The sequence below is a fragment of the Leopardus geoffroyi genome, chromosome A3 (genome assembly GCF_018350155.1).
Source record: "Leopardus geoffroyi isolate Oge1 chromosome A3, O.geoffroyi_Oge1_pat1.0, whole genome shotgun sequence".
NCBI lineage: Eukaryota > Metazoa > Chordata > Mammalia > Carnivora > Felidae > Leopardus > Leopardus geoffroyi.
The window spans coordinates 105,616,815-105,636,080 of record NC_059336.1 but is presented as its reverse complement, the minus strand read 5'-3'; the positions used below and the strand labels follow the sequence as shown (position 1 = coordinate 105,636,080).

The window sequence follows — 19,266 nt, the reverse complement described above, 5'->3', positions numbered from 1 at the left end:
AGCAACTCTGGGTTGATGAGGGTATGCATCTCAATTTTGTTAGGTATTGTTGACTTACCTTAACAAAAGGCTGCAGCCATTTCTCCAGCCCCTCTACCCCAGGGTGTGTGGGAAGGGTGCAGGCTGGGGTGTGGGGCCTCAGCCCTGCTCCCGCCTCATGGCTACGCCGCCTGCTTAGCATCACTAAGCCTCACTCCCTATCAGGAATGAGAATGACAGAACCAGCAGCAAAGGTTGCTGTGGGTGCTACATCAGGGAATCCCTCCCAAAGTGCCTGGCATGACCTAAGCACCCATAAAGTCAGCTGCCCTTGTTATCTTTCAAATTTTAGCTAATCTGATAGGCAAAAATGTTCTTTTCTTGTTTAAATTTGTATTTCTTAAACCACAAAGATGATTATGGCCATTTCTCCTCACAGATTTGCTGGCTTCTCAATGATGTATTCATTCGGCCAGCGGATTGGGAAAGTCACACACCAGTCTAGTCCCAGCACTCTGCTGGGAGTGCTATGGGCCTCCTATGGCAGGCAGTGTCTTCTCCCAGGGCTGATGCGGGAAGATCCAGAATTTGCCACAGCTCTGGGGGGCCTTGCGTAGCATCCAGACCTCCCTTACTTCATCCTCAGGACTGGCCTGTGGCTGGGCTTAGAGGACCAGGACACTGGAGGTAGTTGAGGATAAGGAGGGCTCAGTTTTCCAAGGGGTCGGGAACCTGATGGTGGGTCCCAGAAGGCCTGCACACCCAGATCTACCCTCAATGGGGCCACCCCCCAATTCAGCTACTGGTGGGGTGGTCAGGTTTAACAAATAGTAATATGAAACACACTGTTAAATTTGAAGTTCAGATAAATAACAAATAATTTTTCAGTATAAGTACATCCCAAATATTGCATGGGACGTACTTACACCAAAAAAATATATTAAAAGTTGTATTGAAAAAAACTATTCATTGTTGGGGTGCCTGGGTGGCTCAGTCGGTTGAGTGTCCAACTTTGGCTCAGGTCATGATCTCACGGTCCATGAGTTCGAGCCCCGCGTCGGGCTCTGTGCTGACAGCTCAGAGCCTGGAGCCTGCTTCAGATTCTGTGTCTCCCTCTCTCTCTGCCCCTCCCCCGTTCATGCTCTCTCTCTGTCTCAAAAAATAAACATTAAAAATAATAATAAATAAATAAATAAATAAATAAATAAATAAAACATTTAAAAAAAAGAAAGTCATGGGGCGCCTGGATGGCTCAGTTGCTTAAGTGTCTGACTTCGGTTCAGGTCATGATCTCGCAGTTCATGAGTTCAAGCCCCGCATTAGGCTCTGTGCTGACAGCTCAGAGCCTAGAGCCTGCTTGGGATTCTGTGTCTCCCTCTCTCTCTGCCCCTCCCCCACTTTCTCTCTCTCTCTCTCTCTCTCTCTCTCTCTCTCTCTCTCTCTCTCTCCCAAATGAGTGAACATTAAACAAAGAAAAGTCCTTAAAAGAAAAAACAAACTATTCATTATCTGAAATTCAAATTTAGCTGGGTGTTTTTATTTTATCTGGTGACAGTTAACCTGCTGCATTAGTTTCCTATTAGTGCTATAGCAAATTACCATATATTTAGTGGCTTAAAGCAATACAAATTTACTCATAATTCTGGGGGCCAGAAGTCCAAAATCAGTTCCAATGGACTAACATCATGCTGTTGGCAGGGATGGTTCCTTTTCCAGATTCTCGAGGATGCCTTCATTCTTTGGCTCACAGCCCCTTCCTCTGTCTTAAAAGGTAGCAGTGTAACAGCTTTAAATCTTTCTCTCTCTGAGTCTAACATTTCTACTCTTACAAGCACTCTTGTGATTACGTTGGGCCCACTTGGATAATCCAAGTTAATCTCCCCTTCTCAAATTGTGTGATTTAATTATGTATGAGGCCTCTTTTACCATGTAAAGTAATATATTCACAGGTTCTGGGGATCTGGATTTGGACATCTTTGGGGTGTTTTTATTCAACCTATTATATCTGCCCAGAAACCAACAAGCATTACATTGTTTCTATTGCATTCTAAATTCCTAACTCCAACTCTCCACCCCAATGTCTATAATAGCACTTGGCATACTATACTGTACCTATTTCATAAATGTTTGTCTCTGTCTTCCTACTCCCCTGTTTTGAGGATAGACACAAGACCTATTCCTCTGGTCTGCCCTGTGCTTGATACGATGAAGATCGACATGTGTGCTTGAGCAAATGATGATTGAATGTGTACAAACTGAGCTGTAAATTAAGGTGTGCCTCTACAACATACTTATGTTACCAAAATAAACAAGCAAACATGCTGGGTGCGAATGTGACTCCATGCGCAGAGAGATGGGCTCTGGACCAGAGAGCTGAGCAGCAGAAGGAAGAGAGATGAGGGGCAGGGAGCCTTGGGTAGGAGAGGGAAAAAAATGAGGCAGAAAGGCAGGAGTGCCCTAAGCCATGGCCCTTCCCTGGTCCGTGTAAACCTAGGAGGTGGTTATGAATGCAGTAGGACTCCCCAAGCACACCATGAGGCAAACATTTGAGTGCAAGCACGTTATTTGAGAGAAGGCCTTAGGAAGTACAGAGAGAGTAATGAGATTGGACCAAGGGTGTGTGTTGATGTGCTCTGGGGGCACCCAGGGCTCCACCTCCTGAGGTCCCTCAGAATTACCCCACACAGGGGCGCCTGGGTGGCTCAGTCGGTTAAGTAGTCGACTTCGGCTCAGCTCATGATCTCACGGTTCGTGGGTTCGAGCCCCAGGTCACGCTCTGAGCTGACAGCTCAAAGCCTGGAGCCTGCTTTGGATTCTGTGTCTCCCTCTCTCTCTCTCTGCCTCTTCCCCACTCGTGCTCTCTCTCTCTTTCAAAAATAATACACATTAAAAAAAAAAAAAAAGAATTACTCCACACAGATGGATCTACGGAGACATTCATCGCCCCTTGCTTGGGTTGTGAATATGAGACCTGTTTTCAGGTGAACTGAGGAGACCCCCAATGGAATATGGCAGGACCAACCAGCATCCACTCAACGTGGTCTTACAAGGTAAGATTACATGGATATACACCTCCAATTTTATTTACTTTTATAACGTTTAAAGATTTTATGGGGTGCCTAGCTGGCTCAGTCGGTGAAGCATGTGACTCTTGATCTTAGGGTGGTGGGTTCAAGCCCCACATTGGATACAGAGATTACCTAAAAGTTAAAATCGTAAGTAAATAAATAAATAACTACATTTTATAAAGTTTTATTAAAAAAAAAGGAATATTTCCATTTTGTAAAAAATATAAATAATTGCAGGAAATATACATTCTCTACCCCTTAAAGTCCGTGTGGGACCCCTTGAGAATGACTGGTTTTCAGCCCCCAAGGCAGCTGCCACCTCGATTCTCCCAGTCTGATTGATGTACAGAAAACATCCCGCTGGAATTTCTGATTTTGCTCAACTAAATTCTCCTCTTTCTCCCAATCCCTGGTTGGGCCACAATCACTACATAGTTATCACTTTCCAGCCTTGGTTCATCAGAGTCCATCTCTGATAAGTGGTTCTTCTCAAAGGAAAATATCTGAGAAATTATAAATTCATTGAGTTTCATTCTAACAGAATGAACTTTGTTTCTTTTATTTTCTTGCTATAATTAATTTTGTTTTATCTGTTTTCAAAAAAAATTTTTTTTAACATTTATTCATTTTTGAGACACAACGTGCAAGTCGGGGAGAGGCAGAGAGAGAAGGAGACACAGAATCCAAAGCAGGCTCCAGTCTCTGGGCTGTCAGCACAGAGCCTGAGGCAGGGCTCGAACTCACGAGCTGTGAGATCATGACCTGAGCCTAAGTCAGATGTTTAACTGACTGAGCCACCCGGGCGTCCCTATCTGACTGGTTTCAGACAGTGACTACCCCACACTGGGACTGGTCTGTGTGAGTAACTGCATTCATTCCTTGGTTCTTGAGTGTGAGCCATGAAGAAAAACGCCATCAAACTAGTTGTCATAAGTGACAGGACCCCTCTGAGTATGAGGAACTCAAGTGAACTGCCAGGCTCTTTGGCAGTGGAACGCCACCCCTTGGGGTCCATGACGACAAGACAGCTGCTCCCAGGTGCAAATGAAGAATAACAACCCTCCCTGAGACTCTGCAAGTTTGGTAGATAAGGGTTTCATGGATCACACAATAACCATCACAACTCAAAGTCACTGAAGCCACGTCTCCTGTCTAGTTCCTTGAAGAAAGAAAGAAAAACATAGAACAGGTTTTGGTTTTGGTTTTGGCTTTTTCACTTATTCATCCCACGAATTCTTGTTGAGTATCCATGATGGGCCAAGCACTGTGCAGAGTACTCAATCAGAGAAAATGTGGAGGAAAATGTGTGATACCTGAGATGCTATCCCAAGTCCGCTCTGAAATAAAACAAACAAGGGTGGGAAGGAAACAGAAAAGGGGAGAGGAAACAATCTCCACCCGGGAGAAACACTAGCGACACAGCCAACTGGTGACCACACCGATAGTGGCAGACAAAGTTTAGAAATGCATGGTATTGGGGCACCTGGGTGGCTCAGTCAGTTAAGCGTCCAACTTCGGCTCAGGTCATGATCTCACAGTTCGTGGGTTCAAGCCCCGGGTAGGGCTCTGTGCTGACGGCTCAGAGCCTGGAGCCTGCTTCGGATTCTGTCTCTGTCTCTGTCTCTGTCTCTCTATCTCTCTCTCTCAAAAATAAATAAACATGAAAGAAAGAAAGAAAAAGAAAGAAAGAAAGAAAGAAAGAAAGAAAGAAAGAAAGAAAGAAAGAAAGAAACACATTGTATCGCATACTATCCAAAACCTCAAGGAACAGTTTTTCCATAAGTAAGCACTGCTCACACACACACACACACACACATTCCAAATGTCCTACTATCTGTCACATACAGTGGAGTGGGAGGGTTGCATTTTTGTTTACTTTGGCAAATCTAAATTTGGATCTAGGGCCTCATCACAAAGGCTGCCTCACAGACCCTGGTCCCTGTCGTGCATGTGTCCCTCAGGCAGCAGGCCCTGGCAACGGGGAGAATAGGCCAACCCACTAACGCGGCCTAAAGGCCAGGCCTGGGGTCCCCTGCCAGACGCTCCCTGACTGCCCACCATTCTGCCCTCTGACTGAACAATCTGTCTCGCAAAAACAATTGCCATTCAGTGTTCAGGAGATGAGCACCAAGTGCAAAATATTTACCATCCAGAAGTTAAGCTTCGGCACAAAATTGGTTGCCTCCTCAGTGAATTAAATTCAATTAGCTGCCTCCTTATCTCAGCTGTGCGTTGTAATAGCTGGTGACACCCGCCTCTGCCCACGTCTATGTAAGGGAGTTCGGGGAGCGGGGGGCGACGCGGGCACTTGGTGGGGTGTGCCATCGGCAGACTAGTTTGCTGCAAGACGATCACCTCCTTAGCAGCAAAGGAATCGTCGGCTTTTCCTCCACATTTATTTCCGCTGAGGATTTTGCTCCCCCTGCCCTCCCCACATCCACACTCAGCACTCAGAGAGCGGCAGGAGACCACTCTGCTGACAACCGTCTCTGCCACTGACATTATCTCCTAATTATCTTCTCAGCAGTGATGGCTGGGTACCAGTCCTCAACTTGTGCAAAATGATTCTCATACCCCATCTGATTGGGAGGAAAGGAAAAGTCTGTCGTTCTTCGAGCTTCTCGGGGCTGTTACCGCTTTTCCAAAGGAGCCTAAATAATGTTCACAACAATCAGAAGGGAGAAAACACACACGTTACTTCAAATGACCATTACTCAGAGCAAGAGAACGTGTTCGCAGCCAGATGAATGTTTCTGTACAGGGTAACTCTTATCCTCAGCAGACCTTCCAAGCGCCAGGGCCATTAAGTTAATGGCCTGAAACAGAGCCCAAAGACCCGTGTTTCTTCTACGACTCTCGCTCTGCGTGGTGGGATGTACCGGAGGCTTCAAAACAGGATTACTATTATTTTTTTTAGAACAGATGACTTTTTTCCAACAGCCTTGAGGGACGCAGCTGCACAGTCCATGGCAAGCTTTGCAAGGGAGAAGCCAGTTTGGCCTGGAAATCAGGTGGCTGTGTTTAAAGGTCAACTTTAACAGGTTCGTCCTTAGAGAAACCAAGGCTGGAAGTCCCTCCCCCTCTCCAAAATCCCTCCCCGACCTCAAGCCCCTTCTCTGGCCTCTAGTCACCTCTTGGTGACTTATGCCAGTGTCTGATGACCTCGGCTTGTTTCTTTTCCCCCCACTGCCAGTGAAGAGCCAGTTGGTCAGATAAAGGAGCCTAAAACGACTGAGCTTTGGGTAACTCCTCTTAGTTTCATAAACCCAGAATCCTGGCCCGCCCTGTTGGTGGTTCAAGGGGAACCGGTAAAGGGCTGCGGATGGAAACAGCACCCAAAGTGTTTGCAGGCCTGACACCTTGGGTAAGGACCACTCACAGAGTTCCACTGTGGGTCAGTCAGCCACCCTCCTAAACCATTCCTCCTCAGGGACTCTCAGGGGACAGTCTCGGGGAAGGACAAAGGCCTGAGAGTTTGGCACAAGGCACACCACGATGTTACTTGCTTCTTGAAGATCTGGTCAACAGCTTTTAGACCTCCAGACCAGAGCAGGTGTGGGGGTTTGCTCTAACTGGGAACTGGAGCTGGAGCTCTGGTTTGACTCTGAGCCCACTGTGTAATTATCTACAAAACACCTACTGGTTTAATAACAACAACAACCGGGCCGTTTTCTTTCACTTTGCAAAAATAAAGTTATTAGAGTAACCTCCCAAGCCATCAGATTACTGGTCCTCAAGCCTCAGAATTGCTCAGGTAAAAGGAACTGTCTAAATTTTAAAAAGCAGCATTAACGATTCTATTACTGGCTTTTATGAGAGAAAATGTTGGAAGAGGGTGTTGCAAAGCCCAAGCTGAAATATCCTGGCTTCTTTTTTCCAAAAATACAGCAGCCAGTGCTTCCTCAAGCCTCCTTTCCTCCATCCTGTCCCCCTGCCCCCCCCCCAGCTCTGCAGGGTTCCAGCTTTGCCCCTCTCTGGAGTGTGGTCATCAGCAAGGCCACCCCCCTGCCACTCTAGGAAGCTGGGACACATGGGTCATCAGCTGGCCTGCCAGCTGATGTTTATAACTTCGGGCCTCTGGTATTTCTTGTAAATAATTGGGGGAATAAATGCCTCCCCAGTGCTAGTCTTTCCTTATTCAGTCCTCAAATCGCACAAAGGTTTGATTTGTTGGCCAGTTACTGCGTGTCCTACAGTGGAGGAGAGAAAAATGTAATCCCGGTGAAGAAGTATTAATCATTGGCGAGGACTTGCAAGGCACTGAGGTGGGCCCGGAGAATGCCAGCATGAACAAGGGCTGCCTTTGGGATGCTGAGCAAAGACCAGTCCTCACTCTTGAGGAGCAGAGAGCCCCAGAGACAAACGGCAGGTGCTAGTCAATGCACTGTGACACGAGGCTGGCCAGGTCAGGCTGTGGCCAAGTGCTCGGAGGCAGCAGAGGGAGCCCTTCCCAAAGTGGGGATGGGGGAAGGCTTCCAGGAGGCTGAGCTGGACTGAGATACACAGGATTTCTGTAGGGAGAGAGAATGACGCGGGGACATAAGGCAGAAAAGTGCTAGTGTCCGCAGAGGGCAGGAAGGTTTCGAGGAAAGCCAGCAGGGGCGTGCAGAGGAGCAGAGAGATGGGCTGTGTCTGCAGGACAGGCCACTAGGGGGGCGTGGAGGCCATGCTGAAGAATCTGAGTCTGAGTCTGCACTCTGCCCATATTGAGCAGCCACGGAGAGTTTAAAAGGGAGGGCCTCTGTCTGATACTCGTGCTCCCTGTGACTGAAGCGTCCCCCTCCTCCTGCTGAGGACCTCTCACCTTCCAGGCATAAGGAGTAAGGCAGGGAGAGGGCCACCACCCGGCCACCAGCTCTCTCCTCACCCCACCAGCGACAGTGCAAGTGCTGGGGGCTCTGACACCTGGGTCGGTCCCAACTCTGATCACACTGCTCTGCTGCGTGACAGCAGGTCAGTCCCGCCCCCGTCTGAATTTCACTCGGGGATGTAAGTTGACCTCTGAGGTCCTGAACCACTCCAAGAGCATCTTCATGATTTAGAGACAGCCCATGTAGGAACAGGGGCATGGCTATGGGCTGCAGCTCTGCCTCCCCTATTTCCCCCGTGGGAGGAAGGTCAAGGGGGAAAGACCAGAACCATCCCTTTCACCAGTGGCTAACACACCTTTGCACCAAACTGCAGCAATTTACCCGTATCTATGGGAAGCTTTAGGGCTCAGCAACTGGTAGTGGTGGACGCAGAAACCAATAAGCCTGAAGCCACAAACGATAATGACCGCCGTTACCACCGTGTGCTGGGCACTTTACATAAGGTCTCCCTTAAACCTTAAAACAACTTGTGTGCTAGATATTCTGTGGATGGGAAATCCGAGGCTAAGAGAGGTGAAGTAAAGTGAGCAGCAGACTCCACAAGTGGTGGAGCAGGTCGGTCCGGCCCAGCCCGTACACTGTCCCCAGATTCATCCTTCCGAAGCAGGTTTGCCGAAGCAGTTTTGCTCTGTGTCCTGTGTATGAACTTCCTTCCGGGGCCTACCCCCCAATCGGGAAACAGAGTCCAAACTTCTTAGCATCGCACTTCGAGACCTATTATATGCTTCCAGTCTTCTCTCTACTCCCCAAACCTTGAATTACCTGTCATCCTGAGACTGTGCCCTGTGTGTTCTCACGTCTGGTGTCGGCTCACCTTGCCCCCTCCATGTATGATATCCCGGTGCCATCTGTGCCTGTCAAACCCCCCCCCCCCCACACACACCTGTAGACATCAGCTCAGTGTCGTCTCCCTGGAAGCTCCAGCCTCTCCACCCAGCCCTGTGTTTTCCCTGCACCAGATCCTCCTTTAAGACACTCAGCATTTTGAGCCAGACAAGTTTGTGTTGCACGGAACACTTCCCAAGACTGCAGGATGTTCAGTATCCCTGGACCTGCCCAAGCCTTGTGCCAAGAGATGATCCCCAGCGTTTGTGACAGTTAAAATAATGTCCCTCGCATTTCCAACCACTCTCTGGATTGAAACCTCACTGCCTTGGGTAACAGTGTGTTTACATGTCTATCTCCCCCAGTGGACTACTCATATCTTGAGAGTAGGTATTATTTTTGGGTTCAGCTTTGCATTTCCTATAAGCCAAGTGCAATGCCCTGCACATTTCAAGCACAGGTATGTCCACTGAATGTACATAGAGGACAGTGGTTTTATTTCCCTACTTTATAAGTACACTGATTTTTTCAACGTTTATTTATTTTTGGGACAGAGAGAGACAGAGCATGAACGGGGAAGGGGCAGAGAAAGAGAGGGAGACACAGAATCGGAAACAGGCTCCAGGCTCTGAGCCATCAGCCCAGAGCCTGACGTGGGGCTCGAACTCACGGACCACGAGATTGTGACCTGGCTGAAGTCGGACGCTTAACCGACTGCGCCACCCAGGCGCCCCTACACTGATTTTTTAACTTCCATAGTCAAAGAGAGCAGTAGTAATCCCCATGCCAATACAAACCCTTACTGGTTCTGTCATTTAGTCACCTAAATTTTTATTTGATTCTCTGAACATTAAGAATCTAGAAAATAGGGGCGCCTGGGTGGCTCAGTCCATTAAGCATCCGACTTCAGCTCGGGGCATGATCTACCAGTTCATGAGTTAGAGCCCTGAGTCAGGCTCTCTGCTGTCAGCATGGAACCTGCTTCAGATCCTCTCTCTCCCTCCCTCTGTGCCCCTTCCCCACGCTCTCTCTCTCTCTTTCAAAAATAAATAAACATCTGGGGCACCTGGGTGGCTCAGTCAGTTAAGCCTCAAACTCTTGGTTTCAGCTCATGATCTCCCAGCTTTGTGGGTTCAAGCCCCGAGTTGGGCTCTGTGCTGACAGAATGCAGCCTGCTTAGGATTCTCTCTCTCTCCATTCTCTCTCTCTCTCTCTCTCTCTCTCTCTCTGCTGTTCCCTCACTTGTGCTATCTCTGTCTCTCTCAAAATAAATACACTTTAAAAATAACTATTTTTACAAAAGTTCCTATATCTGCCATTCACTAATGCATTCATTCACTAATACAAAAACTACAGAATCTCCAAGAGAACATAAAGGTATTTATCCAAGCTCCTACTACTGGCCGATGTGGAACAAGTACATAAAGACATCTGAAGCTAGATCCCAACACTGACAGGTCCTGACATTTCCAGCTCAGGCAGGGTCACTTTCAGAAAACACCACCTTGCTTCTGGAGCCTAGCGTCCAGGCTTCACCTTGCAGCCAGGTAGATGCACAGGGTAAATCAAGGCTGCTTGCTTGAACCTCCATCAAAGCTGGCACAGCCTTTGAGTTTCCAGAAATAGGTCATGATTGGCACGGAAGTAGAAGAATGTAATGTCTTTTTGTCTCCAGTATGAAATTTATGAGGACCAAAATTTGCCCGGGGTGGGACTCTGGGAGACGGAGTCAGCTCTCTGAATCCTACACAGGAGATGGCTCAGGACTGCTACAAAAGAAAGAGCTGGAACGGCAGTAACTGGTAGCAGAGATGGGCACTGGTCTTGGGAGTCAAGAGGCCCAGGTCCTGGTCCTGGCTCCAGCTCCACTAGGCATGTGACCTTGTCAAGTCAAGTAACCTCCCCGAACTTCACCCATGGGGTGTGATATTACCTGCTTGCTTACCTCTATGGTAGTCAAATGAGTTAATCTATACAGATATGCGTTTTATTTATTTATTTTTAAAGGTTTATTTTTGAGAGAGAGTACGTGAGCAGAGGAGGAGCAGGTGGGAGGGTGGGTGACAGAGGATCTGAAGCGGGATTTGTGCTGAGAGCAGCGAGCCTGATGCGGGGCTCAAAGTCACGAACTGTGAGATTCTAACCCGAGCTGAAGTCGGGACCCTTAACTGACTGAGCCGCCCAGGCGCCCCTTATTTTTTTTTTAAGATTTTATTTTTAAGTACTCTCTACACCCAAAGTGGGGCTCCAATTGACAACCCCAAGATCAAGAGTAGGGCATGACCGCAGGTTGACTCCACGAGGAAATGACTGCAAAGACTATTCCTGAAGGAGACTCAGGCAGTTGTGTTTCCTTCTGTCAATAATAAACAAAACACAATTTTCACATTCTTTGTCCTCCAGATAATAAAGCAATTCGTATTCACTACAGAAAAGCAGAGAGCAAAACCAAGAAAACCTAGTACATCCACTGTCTTAGTCAGCTCAGGCCACCATAACAAAATACCACAGACCGGGTGCCTTTAACAACAGACATTTACTTTCTCACAGTTCTGGGGGCTGAAAGTCTGAGATCAGGGTGTCGGTGTGGTCAGGTTCTGGGGAGACCCTTCTTCTTGGCTTGCAGATAGCTGCCTTCTAGCTTCGTTTTCACTTGATGCACGTGAAAGTGCCCAGAGAGAGACATCTCTCTTCTTCCTATAAGGCCTAATTCTATAGAGAATTAGGACCCCTCCCTTATGACTTCATTTAACCCTAATTGCCTCCAGACAGGCCCTATCTCCAAATACAGTCAGTCACGTTGGGAGTCTAGAGCTGCAACATATGAATTAAAGGAGACACAATTCAGGCCATAGCACCCACAATCTCACTTGCCTGGAGAAAACCACTCTTTATCCTTAGAGGTGTATCCTTAGTAGGTGTATCTCCTACTATTCTCCTAAGTGCACGGATTAAGAGAGAGAGAAAAACATGACACCATGAGGAATAGTTTGTGGCTGGCTATTTTCACTCAACAGTATATGGTGACAGTCTTTCCACATCATCAAATTTACATTCCCCACATTGATTTTAGTAACCAGCCTATTCCTCGGTATGGCCGCATTATTGTTCCTATGGTCCCAATTTTAGCCTTTTAGTTTGCAGCCAACTTTCCCCATTACAGAGAGCGCTGGGATGAACAGCCTTGACTGCTTCCTTAGGACAGATTACTGAGAGTGCAGGTATAGGTCAATGGGCCTGGGCACTTCTAAAGACTTTTTTTTTTTAATTAAAAATTTTAAAGTTTATTTATTTATTTTGATAGAGACAGAGACAGCACGAGCGGGGAAAGGGCAGAGAGAGAGGGAGAGGGAGAATCTCAAGCAGGCTCCCAGCTGCCAGCACAGAGCCTGACGCAAGGCTCGAACTCACAAAACCGTGAGATCGTGACCTGAGCTGAAACCAAGAGTCAGATGCTCAACCGACTGAGCCACCCAGGTCCCCCTCTGAAACCTTTGATGAGCAGTGTCAGAACATCTGCACTCATTTATACTCCCACCAGTAGCAAATGAAAATGTAGCCTCACTTTTTCAACATTAGCTTTTTATTTGGGGATAAATTTCTACTTACAGAAAAGTTGCAATGACAGTACAGAGAACAGAGTTCCTATATGCCTATTACCCAGTTTCTCCTAGGGCTAAATAACATATTACCAAACCATGGTGCATCTGTCAAATCTGAGAAATTAACACTAATACATTACTGTTCACTCAACTGCAGACTTAGTTCTCACTTCACCAGCTTTTCTGCTAAGGTCCTCCTACTCTCCCAGGATTTAACCCAGGATACCACGTTGTGGGGTTTTGTTTGTTTGTCATACTGCATTGTGTATTGTGTGGCATCACGCAGCATTATTTACAATGGCCAAATTATGGAAGCAGCCCAAGTGTCCATGGACAGATGAGCGGGTAAAGACGATGTACACTTTTTAACTCTTACTTTTTATCAGCCACAGGAAAATCCCCTGGTGTTTTGGGGGCCTGCTGTGTCTAATGCTAACTAGTAATTATTGTTCATTGCTTCAGGGTATGTCTTGTTCCAGCCTATGCTTGTTGCATCAGCAAAGTTACTGCGATACAAGGCAGTGAGAGTGATTTAGAGAAATTGACCATTATGGTTTATCTCCCCAAACTCTGTAAAATGCCAAGGGGAAGGCTCTTTGTGTGGGAAAGGTCATGCATGTGTTCCCACAGGGTCTCTCATGTCACTGTTAGGCAGGAATCATAAACAACAGCATCACAATTGGATTTTGCTCTATATTTGGAAAATTTGGCTCCTCATTACAAGGCAAGCTGATGCTATCTTATTTAGTTCATTCTTTTGCTCATCTCCTGTAATCATTAAATTACAGAGCCATATTTCCAAAGCTCTAGGGCGGGGGGGCGGGGGGACGGATTAGGAATAAAATCTTTTAAGCTTCTGCAGAAAAGGTTTGGATTCGTTTACGAATGGTGGGTGCAGAGCCTGGGGAATGATCTATTCCCAGCCGACCTAGGTGAATGATTTGCTTCATTTTCCGTGGCTCTGTGATGTTCTCTTTTTAATGCAGAACAAGGATGGCACCTTTAATATTCTGTTCCTGAATGTATCCCTGATGGCTCCATGACCCTATCCCCAGGGGTAACAGTGAATGAAGGAACTAGAAGTCATAAAATATAGGAATGATCAGAAGGGAGAAAATGAAAGCTGAGAAAAGGCTGCTGGGTTGTTTATCAAACTACCCTGAATAAGGCCGTTTTGATCCTGTGGAGCAGCTCTGTGCCTTTCTCAGCACTGTCTATTCAAAAGTCTTTGTTCTTTCCTTAGAGAGACTGTTTCTCTTAGGTGATTCAAAAACTTAACAAATATTTAGTGAGCCATTAGAACAATTCTCAGGCCAGCATTCATAGGACTTATCTCCCAAGCTCCACATCTATCTGAAACCATGATTGATTTGCTTATATTTTCATTTTCTCTCATTTTCTCTGAGAGTCCAATTTGGACACTTCCAGCAAGTGACGGTGGGAACAACTATTTGTTTCTTCAGGCAGTCTAGCTTCAGCTTAGGATTTCCCCCAGGCCATCGCCACCGGCCCCTATTCAGAGGGGAAGTAATATGGGACCAAGTTTGTGGTTCTCCTGGGGAATCTTCTAGAAGGACTCTACTGGTGAGAGCTGCTACAACTGTCTCCTCCCAGGCAGCTCTGCCAGGATGTGGCTCTGCAGGCCAGATTTGCATTCCAAATGCAGGACCCACGTGCCTCATTATATTGCATGTCTTAATTAAGAATGCGAGAGAAAAATCAGAGCAGAAATACATCTCTAAGATGGTGTTATTGATCCCGTAGCCTCCTCATGGAGTCCCCCAAGGACCACCCTCCTCGACTGTCCTTACTTCTGTGACCAGGAGGCAAGCCCCTGAGAGCTGCCTGAGGACCAAGGGCAAACGGACTCACAGCCCCCACAAATCACAGCTAACCAGCATGAGCTCAATGTCTCAAGCACCTTCTAGCGTGCAAAGGTGTGCTTGAGGTTGGCTTGTTTAAAATCACCCTGGGGACCAAGGACTGGAATTGATGTCCCTAAGTATTGCAAGTTGCAGAGAGCTCAGGCAATAAAAGGAACAGCCAAATTTCTTGCTTATAACTTCCTTCAGGCTGCACCTCCAGACCTCCTCATTAATCAAAGGAGTTAACATCCAGACACATTCATTTCTCTTATCTATCTATCTATCTATCTACCTACCTACCTACCTACCTATCTAGAACATGATCAAGAGAGAAGCAGAGGGAGGGAGGGAGAGAGAGAGAGAGAGAGAGAGAGAGAGAGAGAGAGAGAGAGAATCTTAAGCAGGCTCCATGCCCAGCTTGGAGCCGGACGTGAGGCTTCATCTGACAGCCCTGGGATCTAGACCTGAGCCAAAATCAAGAGTTGGATGCTTAACTGACTGAGCTACCCAGGCACCCTCATCTCTCTTTTTAACACTTTATGTCTCGTGTCTTTGATTAATTCAATCAATAAAGACGATTTCATGGTGCCAAGCGCTCTTATTAGTATCTTAAAATTTGGCCTCTAATTTTACCGACCGGGGATATAGCAGAATCTAGGGGGATCTCTTTGTTCCTAATGAGCCAAGCATCTGAAATTGGCGAAAGGATTCTTTCACCAGTTCTATTCAAATGAAGTCAAGATGTACAAAAGCCCATGCCTGGGAATCTGTCCTGAGAAAATGGTTCGAAATGTTGGAAATGCGTTTGGGGAAAGGGGCCTTGTCTGCCATTTGCTCTTTGTCCGTGCTGCTGCCTGCTGCCCACACCCTGCTCTGCCACGTCACTGGGTCCTTCCCCCCTGCTTCTCAGACCTTTGCCTGCACCACAGCCGCTCACAACCTGTAGCTCTGAAATCCCCTTCATTCCCTTCCGTGTCAGGGGACAGGGGACTCTTGGGGGTCCGGGGGGGGGGGGAGGCGGGAGTGTGCTTACTGCCTGGTATCTTATAAATCATTCACCAGGAATTCTGAAAAGTCACCAATACCGCACGACTGTGGTGGGTGGCAGGTTCTGGGATTGCACTGCACAGCCGTGTTGGTGAGGACTGCGTTTGGCCATGCTGAAGTAACAGACCGGTGCTTACAAGCCCAAACCGCCTAGTTTACTAGCTTTTACTAGCTACGTCACTTCAGGCAAGTTAGGTAACCACGTCGTGCTTCACTGCTCATGTGCCAAACAGGGACAGTAATAGTACTGACTTTGTAAGTTGGTATAAAAATTAGTATATAAGCCAAGCACTTAGAGCAGTACTTGGCATGTGATAGTGATTATAACGATAAAACAGAGGGGGGGAAAACCCCAAAGAATTTTCTTCTGTATGTTTAAAAAAAAAAAAAAAAAAAAGGGAAAAAAAAGTCCAGACGTAAATAGTGCAGAACCGGTATGGGAGCTTCATGGTATTATTAGAGCCAGACTCCTCTCTTTCTGTTCCCTCTTCAAGGTTACTTCATAACACAAGATAACTGCTGGAGCTCCAGTCATTGCAGAGTTCTCTCAAAATCCTCCTCCTCAGTGCAATGCTGGGCAATTCAGCTTCCTCTTTGTGCTGCCCTCACCTAGATCTGAACACCCAGGGGTCTTCTACAACCAAAATGCTCATCAAACCAATCAAGCATTTCTCGAAACCAAAGACTGGATAAGCTGGTGGGTAGATCCATGTATTTCTCCTGCCCCCTCCTCTTACTCCTCCAAAGCATCAGTAAAGGGATTTGGAAAGGATGCAAACCTGCAAGGGCCATGAAGAGACAGAAGAGGGGATGGCAACAACAATATTTTGGAAGCCAAAAAGCAGATGGGGAAGTGCCGAATGATTTAGGCATTTCTGAGAAAGCTGAAATAGAAGCCAACAGGTAGGAAACAAACACACACACAAACAAAACAAACAGGAGTCCCTTTTACAGCCCACCCCCAAAGGCTCAGGGATTGGCCAACAGGTACCATGGGTAATGACGGTGAAGGTGGAGCCCAAAGCAGGATTGGTGAAAAGGCTGTTTCAGAAACAGGTGGAGGGATACCGGGCTGGCTCAGTTGGTAGAGCATATGACTCGATCTCAGGGTCATGAGTTCCAGCCCCATGTTGGATGTAGAGATTAGTTGTTTTTTTGTTTTTTTAAAATTTTAATGTTTATTTATTTTTAAGAAGGAAAGAGAGAGACAGAGTGCGAGCAGGGGAAGGGCAGAGAGGGAGAGGGAGACACAGAATCTGAAGCAGGCTCCAGGTTCTGAACTGTCAGCACAGAGCCCGCCGCAGTGCTCGAATCCACAAGCCATGAGATCACAACCTCAGCTGAAGTCGGATGCTTAACTGACTGAGCCACCCAAGTGCCCCTAGAGATCACTTAAAAAAAAAAAAAAAAAAAGCATTTAGACCCCCAGATCCCCTCTCCTGGGTGGTGGTCTCCCCCCTACCCCAGCTGGAAACTTGAGGTCTATTATCTGGAGACAAGAAAGGGTCTCTGGTCTGAGAAACATGACCCAAGTTTTCAGTTGGAACACAGGATAATTGGAGGATGTTTAAGTGTTGAATATTGAAAGCCCAAACTCCTTCTCCCACTGGCTCCCAGGTGTATACTCTCCAAGCAGGAAACTGGCTGGATGCATCTTCTCAGGGAATGAGACTTCCTGACATCAGGGAGACATCGATAGGACCCAGCCGATAAGGACAAGACCCACAAGGTAAACAATCCACAACTGGCAGAGATTCCAATCAGTCTAGGATCAGCCTCTTGGGAAAGAGATCAAAAAACCCAACAGAAACTACCTGGAATGAACACAACTTAAAAAAAAAAAAAAAAAGACAAAAAAACATGGCATAAAGAAACAAGGTCAATGACATCATGAATAAACAATCAGACAAATCAAGGATGTGGGACACATCACAAGACAATTGGCCAAGTCTCTTGGAGTCAGTTTGATGACAAAAAGGGGTATGAGGGGGAACCCGCTTTAAATAAAAAAGATGTAACAACCAAATGCAGTCTGTGGTATTTGATTGGATCCTGGTTTAAAAAACAAATTGTAAAAGATATTTTTGGAACAAGCAAGGAAATTTGAATAAATACTAGGTGTCAGAAACTAGGGACCTTCCTTTTTCCAGGTGGCTGGGAAGATGGCGGACATTCAGACTGAGTGTACCTACCAAAAGCAGCCAACCATCTTTCAAAATAAGACGAGGGTCCTGCTAGGAGAAACTGGCTGGAGAAGTTCCTGCGATACTACAGAAACATCGGTCTGGGCTTCAAGATGCCCAAGATATCGACCCAAAATGCTCCTTTACTGACGTCTCCATCCAAGGGCAGATTCTGTCTGGTGTGAGGACCAAAACAAAGATGCAGAAGACCACTGTCACCTCCACCACATCTGAAAGTATAACCACTTTGAGAAACACTGTAAGAACATGTCCGTGCACGTGTCCCCGTTTCAGGGATGTCCAGATTGGCGACACTGTCACAGTGGGCAAGTGCTGGCCCTTGATCAAGACTGTGTGCTTCAATGTACTCAAAGTCACAAAGGCCACTGGCACCAAGGAACAATTCCAGTAAGTTCCGAGACTAGAAGTCTGCCCACACCCCCAAAGGAAATAAAGTTATTTTTCCAGTCAAAAGAAAAAACAAAAAAAAGAAAAAAAGAAAAGAAAAGAAAGAGAAAAAGAAAAGAAAAAAAAGAAACAGGAAATTAGTCTACTTTAAAAAAAGTACTGTTTATTAATGAAAGGTATGTGATGAAGTTTATTTTGGAGAATGTCCTTACTTTTTGGATTGCTTCAGATTCTGTGTCTCCCTTTCTCTCTGCCCCTACCCCACTCATATTGTCTCTCAAAAATAAAATAAGCATTACAAAAAAAAAAAAAAGGAGCGAGGCTTAACTGACTGAGCCACCCAGGCACCCATGGCTTTATTTGTAATGGTATAAAACTGAAAAGGACTTAAATGTCCATTGTTTAGAAAACTGGTTGAATGAGCTAAAATATAGCCACACATTGCCATAAAAAGCAATGAGGAAAAACTCTAATTATTGACATGGAATGGTCTTCAGGATATACTGTTTAATGAAAAAACTATAGTGTGCTACTTTTCACATGGGAAGGAAGGGAAAATACTAATTATATAAGCACTGGAGGGCGCCTGGGTGGCTCACTCAGTCGAGCGTCTGACTTCGGTCAGGTCATGATATCATGGTCTGTGAGTTCGAGCCCAAAATCGGCTCTGTGCTGGCAGCTCAGAGCCTGGAGCCTGCTTCGGATTCTGTGTCTTCCTCACTCTCTGCCCCTCCCCTGCTCGTGCTCTGGCTCTCTGTCTCTCAAAAATAAACACTAAAAAAAAAAAAAAAAAAAAAAAAAAAAAAAAAAAAAAAACCACTGGAAAGCAAATCATCAACAAATAAAATGGTTAGAAGCAAGCAACGGGGCAGGGGAGGAAAGGGGCCAGCACTCACTTACACACCAATTATATAGTTTCAGCTTTGGAATCATGGTTTCATAACCAAAAAATTTAATGGTAAAGAGAAAAACCCCTAGGTTTACAAAGACTGAAATAACGTGAGAAAGTCTTGTGATATTAGGTATAAATGTAATACTCAACATCTTATGTTCCACATGTTTACAACAGTGTGAAAAAATAGTCCTAGCCTTGGCATGGAATAATGACTACAAGGGCATGGGATACAGAGTTACATGGTTGCTCTCCTTCTCCTTGCTTGTGTTCTCAAAACTCTCATGCATCTGAACTCATTTAATGATGGGAAAAAAAGAGAATCGACTTTTTTTTTTTTTTCCTAGAAAAGTACTTTAGTTATGAGCAAAAAAAAAAAAAAAAAAAAAAAAAGTGAATTAGAAGTAAAGAGAATCGACTTTTAAGAAGCCGCAGCTGGCCGTGCTCTGTACTAGAAGAGCTTGCATTTGTGAGCCCCTACACTCACCCTCACACATATTCATTCCGTCATGTAATTCTCATATGA

At 46.1% G+C, this 19,266-nt stretch overlaps 1 protein-coding gene and 1 pseudogene across 1 annotated transcript in view; one reads left to right on the top strand and one right to left on the bottom strand.

Moving 5' to 3' along the window:
• Positions 1-1,600: 1,600 nt before the first annotated feature.
• Positions 1,601-19,266, bottom strand: part of KCNG3 (potassium voltage-gated channel modifier subfamily G member 3) — an 84,561-nt gene continuing 66,895 nt past the window's right edge. Inside the window, exon 4 of the mRNA XM_045447017.1 lies at positions 1,601-1,742. Coding sequence (XP_045302973.1) covers positions 1,663-1,742 — 80 coding nt within the window. The 3' untranslated portion in view covers positions 1,601-1,662. The remainder of the gene's footprint in view (positions 1,743-19,266) is intronic.
• Positions 17,420-17,897, top strand: LOC123581183 (annotated as a pseudogene).